Source organism: Hyperolius riggenbachi, chromosome 2 (genome assembly GCF_040937935.1).
Source record: "Hyperolius riggenbachi isolate aHypRig1 chromosome 2, aHypRig1.pri, whole genome shotgun sequence".
Lineage (NCBI taxonomy): Eukaryota > Metazoa > Chordata > Amphibia > Anura > Hyperoliidae > Hyperolius > Hyperolius riggenbachi.
The window spans coordinates 558,243,622-558,263,253 of NC_090647.1; the positions used below are offsets into that span (position 1 = coordinate 558,243,622).

General features: G+C 45.8%; 1 protein-coding gene across 9 annotated transcripts in view; it reads left to right on the top strand.

Annotated features, from left to right (window-relative positions):
- BOC (BOC cell adhesion associated, oncogene regulated) overlaps window positions 1–19,632 on the top strand; it is a 194,365-nt gene that overhangs the window by 63,872 nt on the left and 110,861 nt on the right. For 2 of the 9 annotated variants that reach the window (XM_068270895.1, XM_068270896.1), the window contains exon 1: window positions 17,571–17,609. The exons of 6 other annotated variants lie outside the window; for them this stretch is intronic. In XM_068270895.1, the coding sequence (XP_068126996.1) occupies window positions 17,588–17,609 (22 nt within the window). In that variant the 5' untranslated portion in view covers window positions 17,571–17,587. Of the gene's footprint in view, window positions 1–9,639; window positions 10,007–17,570; window positions 17,610–19,632 lie in introns of those variants that run through there. One more of the 9 variants, XM_068270904.1, reaches the window with a different exon arrangement.

Here is a 19,632-nt window from a genome sequence, read left to right on the forward strand (position 1 = left end):
TTATGGTGCATTGTGGGACACCTCAGAGCTCACTCCAAACTGAATAATTGCAAATACCTTCTGTTTTAAGAAGGCACATTTTTGTCTTTCACATAGCTTCGTATATTTTTGGATACCAGTATGATATCATCATTTTAGCCCAGCTGCGCTATATTAGCACCAGTTCCCTCTGAGCCGACACTTGCAGTGATGCAGGTACACATTATTATTATTTAGTATTTATAAAGCGCTGACATCGTCCGCAGCACATCTTCGTTATCTGCCGCCTTGGACAAGTCTTATCTAGCGTGTGTACGGGGCTTTATTTTAGTTGGGGAGGCAGATTTGTTTTAAAGAAATTGTAGAACTGGAATGTTCGATGAATCTGTGACTTGACAGGGACCTGACCCTTAGAAAAGGCTACCTAAAGTAAGCGCAAATGTTCAAGCTGGACCCACATCCCTTTGTGCATGGTCGGTTCCGCTCCTCGTCCCTCCCCCAGGTCCTCGTGATGACGTCTTAAAAAGATTTACTTTTGGTTAAAGTAAACATTTCCAAACAGGACGGGGCAGGCTTTCTGTGATGAACATTACGGCAAGACCGCCTCTTCCTGTCTAAATACCTAACTTTATCCAAAAGTCAAATTTTCCAAGGAGTGATTACAGGAACCTGGAGGCAGGAGGAGAGGAACAGACAACACACTGAGGTATGTGGTTTCAGCATAGACATACCTCTGTGCTTACCTTAGGTAGCTTTGCCTTGGGTCGGGGGTGCTTTAAAGTGAATCTCAGACTTTTTTAAGACAAAAATTGAGATACTTACCTCGGGCGAGGGGAGGCTCTGGATCCGTCCCTCTCTGTGCCTGCGCAGTGCCGGTGAGCTCTGTTGACAAGCCATGGGCGGTGGGCTTGTGAGGTCCCAGCATTGGAACGGTGCGGAGGAGGGTGATGGGGAAGCCTCAGGAGGATCCAGAGGATTCAGGGGCGTAACAATAGACCCTGCAAAGGATGCATCTGCAGAGGGGCCCAGAAGCCAAAAGGGTTCCCATCCTGAGAGACTGGCAACTAAGGGCAAGGAGAGAAAAAACTTTCTGCTCTCTGAACAATTGTTTTAATGACTGCATCTGCTCAGCCACTGAGAGGAATCGTACAAACATTTCCAGACAAAGATTTGTAGACAGTCCCTATTCACTGTGCAGCAGGGTCTTGTGTACAGTGCCTAGCCCTCAGCCTCTCTACCCCTCCCCAAGTGTTGTGTGCTGTAGTGATGCTGGAGAAGTCTGCAGAGCCAGTTCTGCTCCATTAGAGGTGGGCAGAGTGAGTGTAATAAGCTGAGGCTGAGAGTGCACTCGTCTGTCAGTTTTCTGTATGCGTTTTCTGTACACCATGTGTTTCTGTATAAGTGAAATAGCGCACATTTTATCAAAGAAGCTAATGGAATTAAAAGAGAAAATGCACGCAGTGCTTTACTGCTGTAAATGAAAGGGGGGGGGGGGGGGGGGATGGGTGTTGGTGGGAGGGTGCCCCATCCAAAGTTTTGCAGGGGGGGCCCAGTGATTCCTAGTGACGCCCCTGAGAGGATTCCCTCTCTCGAAGTAAGTATCTCAATTTTTGCCTTAAAAAAGTCCCAGATTCACTTTAAAGGACCCTGATACCTGGGAAAAGTAACAAAGGTAAGCACAAAGGTATGTTCATACTGGATCCACATACCCCAGTGCGTTGTCTGTTCCTCTCCTCGTTCCCCCCCGGTCCCTGTAATCACTCCTTGAATAATGTGACTTTTGGCTAAAGACAGGAGTTCAGACAGGAAGAGGCGGGCTTGCCGCAATGTTCATCACAGTAAGCCCGCCTCTTCCAGTTTGGAAATTTGACTTTAGCCAAAAGTAAATTTCTTCAAGAAGTCACCGCAGGTAGCGGGGGAACAAGGCTTTTTTTTGCTTCAGGGTCCCGTTGAGTGGAAAGGTGGCTTGGTGCCCCGCAGGAAGTGGAATGATCAGATCCTTCCACGTAATACGCACATGAGCATTCAATCTGCACTGGGGGTCCCTCAAAAGTGAAGATCGTAGTGTAGAAACAAGTCAGCCGGGATGTTGTTCCGCCATTATGAAGTGGTGGGATCTTGTGAGAAGTTCCCCTCAGAGATGATGAACCTTCACCATAGTAATTCTATCCTCTCTGAAGGTACATGATAGTTCCTCCACAATGAGAGGCTGGCCGGCCCAGCAGTGCTGGTGTTGTTATAGGCCGCATGCAGCTGGGAACATACATTGTTGTAATATGAAGTCATGTGTTCCACCTGACTGCAGAAGCCTCATCCAGCCCAATTACTGTGATGGATTAGCTGAGCTCTGGGAGGTGATGAATGTGCACAAAGTCAGGAGTGGAGAATGGAGAAACATCTCGTGATCCATGTTGGGTGCTGGGCATGGGCCAGGTGGCCTTGTAGGGCTGGGGTCTAGAGTCCAGCTCTCACCCCAGTACTATACAAGGACTACTTCTCTATGAGTTTCCTCACACTCTCCACTAATGTGCTGATAGATTGCTTGGCATGCAAGTGAATGGTGTATGTCCTGAATGGGTATTGGCCTAGTGCCCTCATCCTGTGCTGGTGCCCATGCTATTCACTTCTATACTGGCTCTCACGCAAGTCACTCCGCTTCCTGTTTTACCAATAAAGTGTGTTCCCTCTTCTCTAGGGTTCATGCAGTTCCCTTCTGATGCGTATACAGTGCACAGTCCCCTTCCTCTGGTATCCAAGTAGTCCCCCCCCCCCTTCTGGAGTTCATGCTGCGCTGTCCTCCACTGGTGCTCCTGCAGTGCTGTTCTCCTCCTCTGGTACTCCGACAGTGCAGTCCTCCTCTTCTAGCGCTCCTGCAGCGCTGTTCTCCTCCTCTGCTGCTCCAACAGAGCAGTCCTCCCCCTCTGGTACTCCGACAGTGCAGTCCTCCCCCTCTGGTACTCCGACAGTGCAGTCCTCCTCCTCTGGTACTCCGACAGTGCAGTCCTCCTCTTCTAGCGCTCCTGCAGCGCTGTTCTCCTCCTCTGCTGCTCCAACAGAGCAGTCCTCCCCCTCTGGTACTCCGACAGTGCAGTCCTCCTCCTCTAGCGCTCCTGCAGCGCTGTCCTCCTCCTATGCTGCTCCAACAGTGCAGTCCTCCTCCTCTAGCGCTCCTGCAGTGCAGTCCTCCACTGGTGCTCATGCAGTGTAGTCCTCCTCTGCTGCTCCTGCAGTGCAGTCCTCCTTCCCTGCTGCTCCTGCAGTGCAGTCCTCCTCCTCTAGCACTCCTGCAGTACAGACCTCCTCTGCTGCTCCTGCAGTGCAGTCCTCCTCCTCTAGCACTCCTGCAGTACAGTCCTCCTCTGCTGCTCCTGCAGTGCAGTCCTCCCCCTCTGGTACTTCGACAGTGCAGTCCTCCTCCTCTAGCGCTCCTGCAGTGCAGTCCTCCTTCTCTGCTGCTCCTGCAGTGCAGTCCTCCCCCTCCTCTGATACCCCTGCACTGTGGTCCTCCTACTTTGCCCCCCCCCCCCTCTTCCCCTGTACTGCAGTCCTCCTACTCTGGTGCTCCTGCTGTCCTTCTACTCTCCTGGAGTGCAGTCGTCCTCCTCTCCTGCAATGCATTCCTCCTCCTCTGGTACTCCTGCAGAGCTGTCCTCCTATGCTGCTCCTGTACTGCAGCTGGTGCTTGTGCAGTGCAGTCCTCCTCTGGTGCTCTGGCAGTGCTCCTCTATTCCCCCAGTGCCATCTTCCTCCTCTGCAGTCCTCCTCCTCTGGTACTCCTGCAGAGCTGTCCTCCTATGCTGCTCCTGTACTGCAGCTGGTGCTTGTGCAGTGCAGTCCTCCTCTGGTGCTCTGGCAGTGCTCCTCTATTCCTCCAGTGCCATCCTCCTCCTCTGCAGTCCTTCTCCTCTGGTACTCCTGCAGTGCAGTCCTCCTCTCCTGCTTGTGCAGTGCAGTCCTCCTCCTCTGGTACTCCTGCAGTGCAGTCCTCCTCCTCTGGTATCTGGTACTCCTGCAGTGCAGTCCTCCTCTCCTGCTTGTGCAGTGCAGTCCTCCTCCTCTGGTACTCCTGCAGAGCTGTCCTCCTATGCTGCTCCTGTACTGCAGCTGGTGCTTGTGCAGTGCAGTCCTCCTCTGGTGCTCCTGCAGTGCAGTCCTCCTCTCCTGCTTGTGCAGTGCAGTCCTCCTATGCTGCTCCAGTGCAGTAGTCCTCCTCAGGTGCTTGTGCAGTACTCCTCTTCTCCTGCAGGACAGTCTTCCTCCTCCGGATCAGTGAATAATGGCGCACAGCGCCTATGCATAAAAATGGCCCCACATTAAAAAGATACGCTTATCGCTATTTATCGTTAGTACTGCATAATAATGGCGCACAGGGAAAAAAGAAGAAAAACGGCACACAGTAACGTTATTTATCAATAGTGCCGTTCATTTGCCAAACAGCAGACGTTATTTAAGTGCAAAACGGTGAATGGATTTAATGTAACACTGTCAAGGTTATGGTTAATCACCACCAGGGGGGTGGTTAGGGTTAGGCACCACTGGGGGGGTGGTTAGGGTTAGGCACCACTGGGGGGGTGGTTAGGGTTAGGCACCACCAGGGGGGTGGTTAGGGTTAGGCACCACCAGGGGGGTGGTTAGGGTTAGGCACCACCAGGGGGGTCTCAGGGCTAGGCATCACCAGGGGGGTCTTAGGGTTAGGCACCACCAGGGGGGTCTCAGGGTTAGGCATCACCAGGGGGGTCTTAGGGTTAAGGCCCGTACACACGCTTAATTTGTAGGAACGACGGGTCCGTCAGGCCCTCCCGCTGGGCGGGCGTTCCTGCGACAGTCCGGCGTATGTACAGTCTGTCAGGCTGCACGGATTGTTCAGAAACAGCCTTATCAGTCTGCAGACAGACTGTACACACGCCGGACTGTCGCTGGAACGCCCGCCCAGTGGGAGGGTCTGACGGACCTGTCGTTCCTACAAATCTGCTCCTGCAGTGCAGTCCTCCTCCTCTGCTGCTCCTGCAGTGCAGTCCTCCTCCTCTGCTGCTCCTGCAGTGCAGTCCTCCTCCTCTGCTGCTCCTGCAGTGCAGTCCTCCCCCTCTGCTGCTCCTGCAGTGCAGTCCTCCTCTGATTCCATGTGCAGCCCTCCTCCTCCTCTCCTGCAGTGCAGTCCTCCTCCTCTGCTGCTCCTGCAGTGCAGTCCTCCCCCTCTGCTGCTCCTGCAGTGCAGTCCTCCTCTGATTCCATGTGCAGCCCTCCTCCTCCTCTCCTGCAGTGCAGTCCTCCTCCTCTGCTGCTCCTGCAGTGCAGTCCTCCCCCTCTGCTGCTCCTGCAGTGCAGTCCTCCTCTGATTCCATGTGCAGCCCTCCTCCTCCTCTCCTGTAGTGCAGTCCTCCTCCTCTGCTGCTCCTGCAGTGCATTTCTCCTGATTCCCATGTGCAGCCCTCCTCCTCCTCTGGAATGTGCAGTGCCTGGAGGTGAATTGCTAATCAGTAGTGTGCTTTTGTTGTTTCAGCAGAGCTAATCACTGTCACACTGATGGAGAGATTACAGCCAATTGCTGAGTTACAGATAACATTTGTTTTCCACATTAGCATCTGTAATGCCTGTACACACCATGCCATTTCCTGTCACATTTCAGGTCAAAAGGATCACTTCTGACAGGTCCACTCTGATTTCTGATTTTTTATGATCAATATTCTGATCACTTCTGTACATAATTGGTCCGAAAAACTATCGTAAATCAGATCGAACCTGTCAGAAGTCATCGATTTGACCTGAAATCCGGTTCAGCAAGAAAGCACCAATTCGGTAAAGAGTCCTCGGGCAAGACTCCCTAACACTACTACTGGCCTAGTGGCTGCAGCTCTGGCGCTTTGCGTCTGCCAGGAGAAAAGCGCAAAATACATGTTCTTTGTCTTGTCTTGTAATAGTCGCCCAGTTCTACCCACAAACATTTAAAGAGGAACTCCAGTGAAAATAATGTAATAAAAAAGTGCTTCATTTTTACAATAATTATGTATAAATGATTTAGTCAGTGTTTGCCCATTGTAAAATCTTTCCTCTTCCTGATTTACATTCTGACATTTGTCACATGGTGACATTTTTACTGCTGGCAGGTGATGTAGCTGCTGCTTGCTTTTTTGGCAGTTGCAAACAGCTGTAAACAGCTATTTCCCACAATGCAACGAGGTTCACAGACAGGAAACTGCCAGGAGTACCGCAGTCCTCAGAGTTTCTTGTGGGAGGGGTTTCACCACAATATCAGTCATACAGCGCCCCCTGATGGTCTGTTTGTGAAAAGGAATAGATTTCTCATGTAAAAGGGGGTATCAGCTACTGATTGGGATAAAATTAGATTCTTGATCACTGTTTCTCTTTAAGCTATGTACACACACTCAACAAATGTCATCTGAAATGTCTGATAAACAATAGATTTTGCCGTATAGGATGACAATCAAGTTAAAAATTGTAGCCAAATGACAGTGACAAGCAACAACTTTTATAGCGCGTGTGTATGGACCTCGCCTCAGATCCATGCCAGTCTGGGCTGTGAATACTCACCTAATGATGCAGGAAGATGGATCACAGCTACGTCTCCTGACTACAAACGTACCCCGATCCAACTTCCTGCTGGCGGGCGACGGTACATGACGGGCCCGAGCGAGAGTTCAAGTGATCGCTATACTTTGCATGGGCGTCATCCGGAATCTTAAAGATCCGATCCACCGTGAGAGTCGTTGTCTGAGCGCTTCGCCAGATGTGTTTCTCATAAACGTACGCCTGTGCTCACATTGCGAGATTGTGGAAACGATTGCTCGTTCCTCGACAAATTGCCGGTCATAGTAACAATCATCGAAAAATTACGTAGTGGGCACGAGCATTTACCCAAAGCAGATATAAGCGCCGTCCTGTTCAGCACGTACTGCTTGATGGTCTACAAAACGTGGCTATCTATCGAGTGAAGGCAGTTTCGAGAATGTGCCGAGAATCGTGCGTTCATGTCCGCTGGTGAACACAGACTTTTTGGCTATGTACGCCAGCAGCAAACCTATTCCCTATAGTGCCAAGTGTGATCTCTTAACCCAGGTCAGCTACACTGGAATGGCCAATCAGGATTGAGTTCGCACAAGTGTCTGCATTCGTGTCGGCGTTGACAAACATGCGTTCTTGTTGGGATTTGCCCAATCACTAATGGACCCAGGGCATGTTCACCATTCACCCTGGAAACGGCTTGGACAGAAGGATCCCCAACACTAATCGGGTCCTCAGTTTAAAACATTTCAACCACACTGAAGTATAACTATACTGACTGAGGGCTGGTGCACACCAAGAACGGTTCCGAGCGTTTTTAAAAACGCTTGCGGGCTGAAAACCGCTTGGCTAGTGTATTACAATGTGATGGTGCACACCAGAGCGGTTCGTTTTTCCCCCGCAAACGCAAACTCGGGTCCTGCAGCATTTTTGCTGATTTCTGAGGTGTTTTAGCCTCAATGTAAAGTATAGGAAAGTGGAAAACTGCTCTGAAAAACGCTAGATCAGAGCGGTTTTCCAAGCGTTTTTGTTACAGTTGTTCAGTTACAGCTTTAGGGTCCATTCTCACTTGAGCGGGAATCGTGCAATTCCCGCTCAAGGCAAACCGCTAGCACATGTAACACTATGGCAGTGTTCTCACTGCCGCGCTTGCGGTTAGCGTTCACCGCAAACGTGTTACATGCAGCGGTTTGCCGGTGATTCCGGAGCGATCGCGATTAGCATGCATAGAACCGCTAATCGCGATCGCTCCCAAACCGCTACAGTGTCCAGTGATTATTCCTCAGAAAAATCACTCCCGCAATCGCTGGCGTTTTGCGGTTTTAGATGTGAATGGACCCTTACTGTAACAAAATATAAAAAATGCTACACCAAAATGCTCCACAAATCGCTAGGCGTGTTTAGAAAATCGCTCCAAACATGCCTAGAATTGCTCTGAAAAACTGCTTCAAAAACCGCTAGCGTTTGTGGAAAAGCAAGTGGTTTTTAGTGTGCACTGGCCCTGAGGCTGCTCTCTTCTCTGCTAAGCTGTCTGGGATAAGATCTGATCGGTCATTTAACCATCAGATTAGTAAATTGTAAGCAGAAGCCATAAAGCAATCACCCTGCAGCCTATTCACTTATTATTCCATCTCCCTCCAGGCAATTCTACAATCAGCTGTCCATTCACAATGTACTGGAATGGTCATGTGACAGGAAGTCATAGTGTGTGGAGTACCTTCCCTCCCTCACAATTACAGACACACTATACACTCCAGTACAACAGCTACAGTATTTGATTGGTCCATTTTATGAGAAATGTTGCTAAAGTGTAATTAGCATATTATTATCATCACTAGTCACGTCACTGACTGTCCTCAGTGGAGATCCTGACCTAATCCCTACTACTGTATAATCATAGTTTAATCTCCTATCATAGTATTATGTATTTATATAGCACTGACATCTCCTGCAGCACATTACAGAGTACATAGTCATGTCACTGACTGCCCTCAGAGGATCTCACAATCTAATCCTACCATAGTCATAGCATAATGTCCTACCATATTATTATTATGTATTTATATAGCACTGACATCTTCTGCAGCACTTTACGGAGTACATAGTCATGTCACTGACTGTCCTCAGAGGAGCTCACAATCGAATCCTGCCATAGTCATAGTCTAATGTCCTACCATATTATTATTATTATTATTATGTATTTATATAGTACTGACATCTTCTGCAGCACATTACAGAGCACATATTCATGTCACTGACTGTCCTCGGAGGAGCTCACAATCTAATCCTACCATAGCCATAGTGTAATGTCCTACCATATTATTATTATGTATTTATATAGCATTGACATCTTCTGCAGCACTTTACACAATACATAGTCATGTCACTGACTGTCCTCAGCGGGGCTCACAGGAGCTCCACAATATTGTTTAGCTGAATCAGTGAAGGAGAATCTCGTTTGCAGTGTGTGGGCCACTAGTCAAATGACTTTCGATATACCACACTGTTGTTGATCGCTGAATAAAGTTGTTTGCTTAATTGGTCTGTGGAAAATTGAGTAAAGTATGGACATCTTAAAGAGAGACAGTGTCATGGACCAGTTTTGAATCTGGGATTCTAGCACTTTAGACGTGAGTGCTAGCCTCTCTGCCAACATTAGATGCATTTTAACACACATCACGATTTATCGTTAGATATTTGACTTCTGTGTATGGTCAGCACAACAGACAACACTCCCTAGCAGGATAAGAGGCAGAGATGCTCTGTCCAGCAACAGATGCTCACAGTCCAGGCTGGAAGTGGATGAAGTTGGGGTACCCCCTCAGACCCTCTAGCAGGCAGCCCCCCCCTTTATATAATGTCTGGGAGGAGGCCTTAGGATCTTGCTGTGACCACTGAGTAGAATGTAATTCTCCTTCTCTACCCCAGCAGCTGCAGAGACCCTCTCATGAATAGGGGGAGGGAAAGAGGGTCTTTCAACTACCCCACAAAACACTGGGGAGGGGGGAGGGTCTGCCCTGCTCAGAAAAACTCCAGCACAACCTGCTGCTGCTGACAAACCTTCTCTTCTCACCTCCAGGACCTTCATGTGGCTGCTCTGCCACTAGCAGGAACCCCCCATAATCTTGAGAGCCAGCCCCCCAACTTTCCCCAATCCTGGTCCTGGATGCATGAAGAGCAGAGCCTCTCTCTCTCTCTCCTCATCTCAGAGAACCTCCTGCCAGCCAGTCCCTTCCCCCCTCTCATAGGGGAGGCTCCTAAACAGCCAACGAAGGGATTGTTTGAGAAAGCAGTCATCCAAAAAGAGGCACAGAGCCTGTCCACACAGCCCAGAAACATGCTCAGCAACTTCCTGCAACTCTGCTGCAGCTGAGACCCTGCAAAGCCAGGCCTGGACCGGCACCCCTAAACTTTTCTGAGCCCCCCAAGTCTGCCTCTGGAGTGGGGTGCTGGAGAGGAAGGATATTCTGCATTTCTAAGCCTCCCCCCAGCTCCTGAGATCTTTCTGGTGAGTGTAAACTTTATACAGAGCATGCCTTCACTTCTGCATACAGTCCTCAGCCTGAGGTCTCCTTTTCGGCTACTTAGTTGCAAATCTGGACTTCTGGTTTGCAACAAAGTGGTTCTGGTGGGTCAGAAGGATGGAGAGGAAAGCAGGGATTGGTGGTGGACTCACTGGACCTTCTAGATAGAGCAGAGTTCTAGTCTTGGCCTAGTCTGTTGTGGCTGATCCATCCCTGTGTCTGGAGCCTTCTCTCTCTGTCTCCCAGCTCTGAGCTAGACAACTAACTGTTCTCAAGAGCTTGCAGTCACAAATAGGTTCCAGTAGACTACTAAAGTTTTTGAACGGAACAAAAATGTAATCTTTAACTCTTTGTAGAATTTGGCTGAAACTCTAAAAGAGTTATGGGAAGAAAAAAATACTTTTTTTGTGTGCATTAAATGATGTCCACATCTCTTTATTGTGCTAGTAGTGTATAGTTTGTGTATTTTACGTAAAAGTTTGTATAGTGTGATAGTTTTATCTCCCTACAAAGAGGTGCAAAGCCTATTTAAAGTGATGACTACCAGAGCTGTCAATGGCTGAGCACTTTATTGAGAAGAGTAAACAAACTGTTGTATCTATACGTAATTTGTGTTTACAGTGCACAGATACACAACCAAAGCGTGGAAGCAAAAAAAATCGAAAAATCAAAACAAACACAGTTATTTTGCTGTCTTGTTCGGTATTCTTTGACAACTATTTATATTGTTCAGTTTTTAGATTTTGAAGACTTTGTTTGTTTTGCTTTTAATTAGTTTTGGATGTTTGGATGCTTTAGTGATTTTTTTTGTTTGTTTTTAATAACTTTTATATTTGAAAATGACGCATTGGTTAGTTTGGTGTTGGTGCAATATTTATGTTGCGATAACAATTCTATTATGAAAATAGTAAGCTCTTATGTCATTGTTATTAATATTAGGAATTATTTATTATTAATTAAGGGATGTAAATGGCAAACTTCAGATGAACAATCGGAAAGTCTTGCACGGAAGAGCTTACAATCTAATGTAATGTTATATGTATACATTTTAAAGCTGTACCATTAAGAACTTGCTAAGTATGTTTATATATTGACTGATAAAAATAACCTGACACAGAACTATCCTGCCCCAAAGAGCTTACACTCTAATGTAATCTTACAGCTGTATTATTATTATTGATTTACAAAGTGCCAACATATACCATGGTGCTGTACAAATGGAGAAATGTATTTTTAGGCATGCTATACCATGAAAGCCTTGCTACCTTTGATTATGTGTGGACTGGTGACCACTGATGCTATATATAGTGCATCTTGCCCAGTGGGCTTGCGATTCTGTGTCTCGGAATGGCGAATGGCTTTGCGACGATGACTGTTGGGTTTACTCTCTTGCCTGTAACTTGTGTGTAAATATAGGTGACGTTGTGATGTATTGGATTCCTCTGGTGTAAATACAAGTGGGATTTGTGATGGGTTCCCTGGAGTGGAAAATTGAGAATTCTTGAGGGCAGGCTTGCGAGTACACAAGGCTAGACACATGTTGATTGGATAAATAAACCGTATAATATTATATTTATGCTCCCGATGATGTTATGATGAGGGATTAAGGCCCGCAGACAATGGAAATGCGCTGTATCGATTTGCCCACCCCGGGCTCGCTGTTATTTAACCCCCTTTTAAAATTTGTATTAATACTACTGAGGAAGAGGGGGGGGGGGGTGTTTTGGTGTTGAAGGCTTTACTTATTAAACAACCTTTTTTTAAAAGAAAAAGTTTACAATACAAAAACACTCTCTATATATACCGTATATATAACTTTCAAAAAAAAAATTAAATTGATAGGCCGTCTTCAGGAAACTTTTAAGTAAACTGCCTCTTGAGTCTAGAAAGGGCTGTCGGAAGGTTAATATTTGTGGCTGTGTTCAGACTAGTGAATTCACCCAAGTTTGGTGGGCCTGTGAAGTTTTTAACTTTTTTTTGTCAAATCACAAAGTTTTCTCTGCACACATCTCTGATAAGGAACTGTGCTGGTCCCATCTCTTGGCAAAGAGGATGGGTCATTTACGAGTTTTTCTGGGCGAATTAAGGGGAGTCAGAGATCTAAACCGTGCCGGAAACATTCTGATCCACCAGGTTGGGCGACTTGCGAATGGTTTTGCTTTTGCGCCCTACTGATTATCGGTTAGAATGTTAGCTTTGGCTTATTTTCTGTGACGTTTTGATTGTTATTTGCAAGTCAGCCAAGTTGGAAAATTTTGATCATGTTATAATTTTGCACTGAGCTGAGTAACGGTGACCACACATTATTCAATTTCCTGCTCGATTGACCATTCGATTCGATCATTTTAACGGATTGGGTGGGGAGAATCGGTTATGTTCCACTTTGCTCGATTGATGGAAATTGTCCGATATCTGATCGATTCGACCAATTTACTCGATCAGGCAGGATGAAAGACATTGGTCAGTTATAAAGGAATCAGCTACTGGTCACAGGATTTCAGTCGACATAGAATAGAGTTTTGGATTCAGAGTATGGGAGCAGAATATTGATCAAATTGATTAGTAAAAGACAACTGCAATGGATCACACTTGCAGTGTGTGGGCCACTTGTTGATTGACTTCCGATCAACCATACTGTTGTCGATTGCTTAATCGCTTAAAAGAAAATAGTGTAACGTATTGGCAAAAGCACGTTGATTCGCACATTTGTTGGATTTCAATCAGTTGACCGTATTAACCTAAGCAAAATGGAACTGCTCCTTGTGGAAGGATTCAAATTACTAGGAGTCGTTGAAATGAGTGTTTGCTTGAAGATTGAACAGTGTGTGGGTGGGTTAAATATAACTGTCCCAGAAAAGTGGGTGATGCGTCAAACTAGTCACAAAGTGTGACAGTACTTACCTGACATGACAAATAACATTTATATTGCGCTTTTCTCCTGGCGGACTCAAAACGCCAGAGCAGCAGCCACTAGGGCGCGCTCTATAGGCAGTAGCAGTGTTAGGGAGACTTGCCCAAGGTCTCCTACTGAATAGGTGCTGGCTTACTGAACAGGCAGAGCCGAGATTCGAACCCTGGTCTCCTGTGTCAGAGGCAGAGCCCTTAACCATTACACCATCCAGCCACTACCTGTCATGTCCTCAACGAAGGTCTCAAGTGTCAGGACTATCTCCTGATTGTTGGTTCCACCTATCACAAGTCTGTGGAGTCTATTCTATAAGAGATGGAGGGGGAATCTGTAAATGTTAATTTCTTGTCAGTTTTAATGGTTAATATGATCTTATGGTTAATAGATCTTTCTGTAGGACTGAGGAAACCCTTACCTGAGAGTCTTTTTATCTTGTTGCAGGAGGGTGAAGGCACTGCAGTGGGGGCCTCCACTCAGCCCTTGTTGTGAATTTGACTTCATGTTCCGATAAATAGTCAGATTTCCCGGGTGAATAGTGAATGTTTGATCTTTGGTTCTTGCTGAGAAGGGAAAACTCTCTTGTATGATGCCAGACTTCTCTCCTGTTGCCACAAGTGTGTCGATACTTGGTCTAATCTCACTCCCTTGTGTGGTGGGGTGGCAGTAGTGCCCATAAAGCTCCACAATTGTAAAATCACTGGTAGTCCAGAAATTATTATGGAATTCATCTTCAAGTCTTTTTCACTCCAGGGGACAGATAGACAAGGTTAGGAGTCATATTTGTTGACTCTAGTTAGAGTAAGTTATGCATTCGTTGCATTTTTTTTATCACATTTTGGCTATCCAGCCCTGAGTTATTCAGTTCAAAAACTATTATTCTGCAGTTTTATAGCTCTGCCACATTCCATAGATTTCATTAGACAATTTCCATCTCTAACTGTCCCTCAGAGGGGTTTACAAACCATGCCACAGATGAGGGACAACTTTGGGAGAAGCTTGTACACCTTCTAGTATGTTTTTAGTATGAGCCAGTCAGAATCATCAGGAAGTGCTGTTGATAAACCCATTTCCAGGTTGCATACCCCTTGCATGAAATCTGCAAGCAAGTTACATTTATTTGCATCCTCCATTTCAATTTATAGCCTCTCGCTGTTACTGGGGACCACTTATAGACGGTGATTATAAGTGATTGGGGAGATATTTGTTGAGAAATAACTCTTTCTGGAGATTTCTAGACATTTTAACGATTTTGGCAATCATTATACCAGCTTCTTAACAATGTATCTAAAAACACCATCTGCTGCATAGAGATCCTTAACAGGACTTGCTGAATGGGAATATCAGCCTACTGTAATCACTTGATCGGCCAGGGAAAATAAAAAGTTGTGGAGTCAGTTATTTTTGGGTACCTGGAGTCAGAGTCAGAGTCGGTGGTTTTAAAAACATCAAAGTCGGATGATTTTGTACCCACTCCATAGCCCTACCAGGACTATGGGGTCGAGGAGTCGCAGCAATTTTGGGTGCCTGGAGTCAGAGTTGGTGGTTTTAATAAATGTCAGAGTTTTTTTGAGTCGGATGATTTTCGTAGCGACTCCACAGCCTTGAAAAAACCTTGCTGCTTAATTCAGCTAATTCTGTAGGTGGGAAAATGGGGTTCTGGGGCATACCGTGTGCCAAACAGTACATGGTGTGCTGCTGCCATAATGGCAACGATGTGACCTCATATCCTTATGATAACTTTAGAATAATACATCTGAATGTCAATCGAAAAGGAGAAGTCATTTTTAATAACATGAAGTTACAAAATATGACTTCTCTGAAGTATGTATATAATGACTAATTATACATAGAGGTGCATTTAATGGCACCTGATATAAATCATATACAGTAACTCTATTTGAATTCCCTGATCAGGAGCCCTTAGAACAGCCACTTCCTGAAGCACAGACTGACAGAGCTGCAGGCTGCAATCTTGTCAGTGGCCTTTGTCGCTGCCCCGCCCCTTTACAGCCTAATCAGCAAGAAGATGCTGAGTCTCCACCCACACAGCCTGCTGTCATCTCCTTCACCAGGGCTGATCCAAATAGAATTTTGAACTAGAAACCTCGACGTTGATTTCAGTTGTACTTCATACTGTTTGCCCTCATGTGGAACCGTTAGGGTGTCCATACATTACTTTATATTTTCGGCATCGATATTCAGCTGGTTTGAATATAATGATCACATCTGTGAGATATCGATGCTGCAACATGGGAACCGGATTGATTGCTTCGCCTGAAATCGGTCAAGGGGTCGATCCGGCATGCTGGAAAATCTCAGTTGCAAGGGCTCAACAGGTGCACAGCAGTAATGGTGTTTGATTTACCAACGATTGGTTTTCGGCATTTGAATTGTCACTGCAGGCCCCTGTACCATGTGACACCACTGCATGTAGTGACGTCACTGCAATTGTTACGTCGGACAGGCGGTCGCGGTGGCAATTCAAAACAATCCCGGACACAGGAGGAAGCAAGGAGCTGCGTGACGGGTGAACCTGCAATACTAACCAGGGCCGGGCAGAGGCGAGAGAGGCTCCAGCCTCAGGGCGCAGTGTAGGAGGGGCGCACAACTCACTCAGCTATCATTCTCCTATTGTGTTTAAAGCAGAGAGAAATAAGAAAAGGCGATACATGGCAGTGACTGCAAGCCAGATAACTACAGATTAAGGTGTTGGGGGCCCTGGGGCCCCTCTTAGTCTAATAGCAATCAGTGTGTGACGGCTGGGGAGGCAGGGATGGAGGGGCGCACTTTGGTGTCTCAGCCTTGGGTGCTGGAGGATCTTGTCCCGGCTCCGATACTCACCATGGTCTGGGGAGGGAGACACATTACACGGTGTGTTTGTTTGCGTGGGGGGTGGGGGGACTGTTGTAGAGGCATCTGGCGGAAACAGTGGCACTAGGATGATTTCCAATCTAGATCTATCAACCACACATCTCACAATCAGATTGTAAGGTGTGTGTGTGTGTGTGTGTGTGTGTGTGTGTGTGTATGTGTGTGTGTGTGTGTGTGTCACCTGCGGTAAAAATATGTGAAAAAAAGCAGTTTTCACCTGGTCTAACTAATTTCTTCAGCAAATCTCTGCCGATTACCATCAAATCTGCCTGTAATTGCTTCACTCCCATAATATCACACCATATCGATTTTAAGGAGTTGGTAGCTTGAAAGTCTGCTTAGGTTGGTGGTATTTTAATAAGCGCTGTTACTACACAGAGATAGCTGTCATTTGTTGTGCATCGGGTCACTGCTCAGGGGCTCTTCATGCTTCACTGGGAAACCTCCCTTGCTTAGCTGCATCAGCCGTTACTGAGATGGGAGTGAGTCATCCAGGGGTCGTATATGTAGAGATAGCATCCCCACAGATATGTGGGGTCTCTCCTCCTTGTGGAATGAAGGGGTTGTAATAAACTTTTACATCTTGCTTTGTGCATACTTGCGAATCAATGAGATAAACACGTACATGAGGCTTTAGGGGCCCTTCACGTGCATCGCTGGGCGTTTTTGAGCGTATTTTTCCTCTGTGGATTTGCACGAAGTGGAAGAGCAGCTTTATGGAGACAGAGTTGCCTGATATAACAATATAGCAATATAATATGCTTTATATAGATATCATATACGCTATAGATTGACATACCTTATACACGATTGCACGCGGTACAGAGGAGACAACACATTTCTGATTACGCACACTTTGTCACCCGGAAAAAAGGTAAAAAGTTAGACTTTTGTATGCTGTGTAGCTGCTAGACCCATGTTGATCTGTTTAGGGAAGTGGCAACCAACTTAAATTATATCGATTTTTTTGATAAGGAATCTCAGATTTCTGCGATCACCACTACCGATGATAAAGTGACAGTCGCCATATTTATAAAGTGACGACCGCCTTGATCGCCACTTTAAAAATCATCGAATAGCGTTCGCTATCTCCGGAGGCTGCAAATGTTGCCACTTTGCTGGAAATCGCCACTTTAAGAAATAACGTTTTGCCGCTGTTATAAAAAACCTATGGCTCACGTACCGCTACTTTTTCTACTGGGAAATATCGGGGGCAGCTGTTGATCCAAGCGGATGGTGCTCCGCATAGCTAAATTACATCAATTACGTTACGTCCATCAACGCACTTATCGGTGCTGTAATAAATATGATCGCCCTTTATAAATACGACGTGTAAAAGTGGTCATTAGTTTGAAAAAACTAAATATATAGTATAATTATAGCGTTTTCCTTTTTCTGAACTGAAGTAAAAACTCCATTGGCTGGGCTTGCTGAGACTTGTGGTGCATCCGCACAGATCATGGCTAGGCTCCAGCCCAGGCTTAGAGAATAAATATTTTTGTACTTGAGCTGAGTTTCGGGGGCGAGGGCCGGCTGCGCTGTCACAGAGGTCTAATCCCCAGCTTTTGTCTGCCTATCATTGGCTTGACATTTCAGAAGGAGCGGGGGCTTCTGGGTAATGACATGTGACCTCTCCACAATGGCGGCTTTGTCACCCAGTCTTGCTAGTTGGCAGAGTCTGTATGTTTCACCGTCTCTGGGCTGTATCTACAATTCCACTTATAATAATGGCATTTCCTGACATTTCTCCCGGATCGGCCCTGAGGGAGGGCACCGGTTACATTTCATGGAAATGATACGTATTTTCTGTGAGTGCGCATTCAGCTTGCTTGTAGGATTTACGTTTAAAGTGGGTTTTTTTGTGCATTTTCTTTTTCAAATTATTTGCAGACTTGCTGTCCTACATTTATAATGCTGTAAATTTGTATCTTCTTCGGTTGTGTCTATAAAGGTATGTACACACATACAACAATGATTGTTCGAAATAGGCAAACAGCAATAGTTAAAAGGGCAATTGGTCAATAAAGCAAAGTGACCACTTTAAAAATAAGCATAGATGCAGTCGTTGAAGAGCAAACGATGTGGAAAAATATATATAATTTGAAAGTTGTTTTTACGCATGCGCTGTGGTCGTTGGTGGATCCGAGATGAACTTTTACTCATTGCATAATTGTGTTCCTTACATATAGTTTATAGGGCATTCCTCAAGCCAAATACTTGTTTTGTTTTGTTTTAGTACCCTAATTTCCTATAAACTAAATAAGCCACACCCACAGCTTCTCCAGAGTGCCTTGGCGCTTGCAAGGGATTGTGGGATTTCAGTCTGGGCAGGTGAAAAAGGTGTTACTAGCTATAGATTTCAGAGGCAGAGTTTTCACAATCTGAGAGCTGCAGTGCAGATACAGATCAGTTGCCTGTGTAATGGAGGAGATAAGAGTGGAGTTTTCACAGAATATGCAGATTAGCATGCCTAGATACAGATAAGCTTGCCTGTGTGTGTGATTGTGTAATAGTGACAAGCAGAAAACATGTCTGCTCCCATTGTATCACAGGAAAAAATATTAATATACTGTTGAAGCTGTTTGAAGATAGATTTGCTGTGTAAACTATCTAAACTTTAGATAAGATATATAGACAATCACTTGTTATATTTAGTTTTTCATCTCGGATCCGCTTTAACGATCTCCGTACAGACACACACTTTTATTAACGATAATCGTTTAAAAAAATCCGGCAGGTTGGATTCAGCTTTTGGAACAACTTGGCTCGTTAGTCGTTGGTTTTAATGATCGTTTTGAACATTTTTACCAACAATAGTTAGCCAATACCTATTGGAATGATTGTTTCAAACGGCTATAGTTGGATGTGTGTACAAGGCTTATGTATATAAACCAACACAGAGAGCAATGCTGGCTGTTGCGATTACAACAATTAAGCCTGCTACACACCTTAAATTTTGATTAGCCAATCACTGACCACCTCCACGGAGTTTGAGAGTTTACTTATACAATCTGCTCATAGGATTTAAAATCTGTAAACCTCATACTAAATGTAGGTGGTAAAATTGGCCATTTATTGACTAGTCAAGATTGCATGTACCAGGCTTAAAGGACCACTCTAGCTAAAAAAGTAAGCAGTTAACTGAACCAACAGGTTTTGGACTAGTCCATCTCCTCATAAGGGATTCTCTGGGTTTTCTTTTTTTTTCAAAATGGCAGTTGCTAAGTCACATCACAAGAAAACCCATGATCTGTCACCATGCACCCTCCTCCGCACAGCATACTCTGGGGAGGTCTGTGACTAATAACCACGCCCCCTCTTCTCTTAATGTGAATGGGGGATGGGATAGATGATTCAGACGCTGCAGAAAGAAGGCCATTGGCTACTGCAATGATATGGCAACCCCCAGATGGCCGGTGCCAGACAGAGGCTCTGGTGTAACGCTACTGCTGGAACCTTTGGGGTTCTTGGTGAGAATAAAGGGGGCTTCAGTTGGGCCACCTTTAACTCTTTTGCGGGGTGGGAGGGACTTTCCTTACACTGAATTTGATAAATTTGCACCACAGTAACAACTGTTATCATCCTAACACAGGAAGTGACATCATATGGATTTTTTTTTAGGAAAAAACCCCAAACAAACAAAAAAACAGCCATGGTAGAAAATCAAAACTACACGAATATCCGGCCTAATTATTAGCCGAGTTGAAGTTTGGTCAGCGGCAGATGTTCCGATTCGATACAGAAGGGAATTATCCTCTGGCGGGGCAGAGGGGATCAGCTTTCTGCCGTGCCACCTCTTCATCCGTTATTAACGCCGTATCACATGGCGCG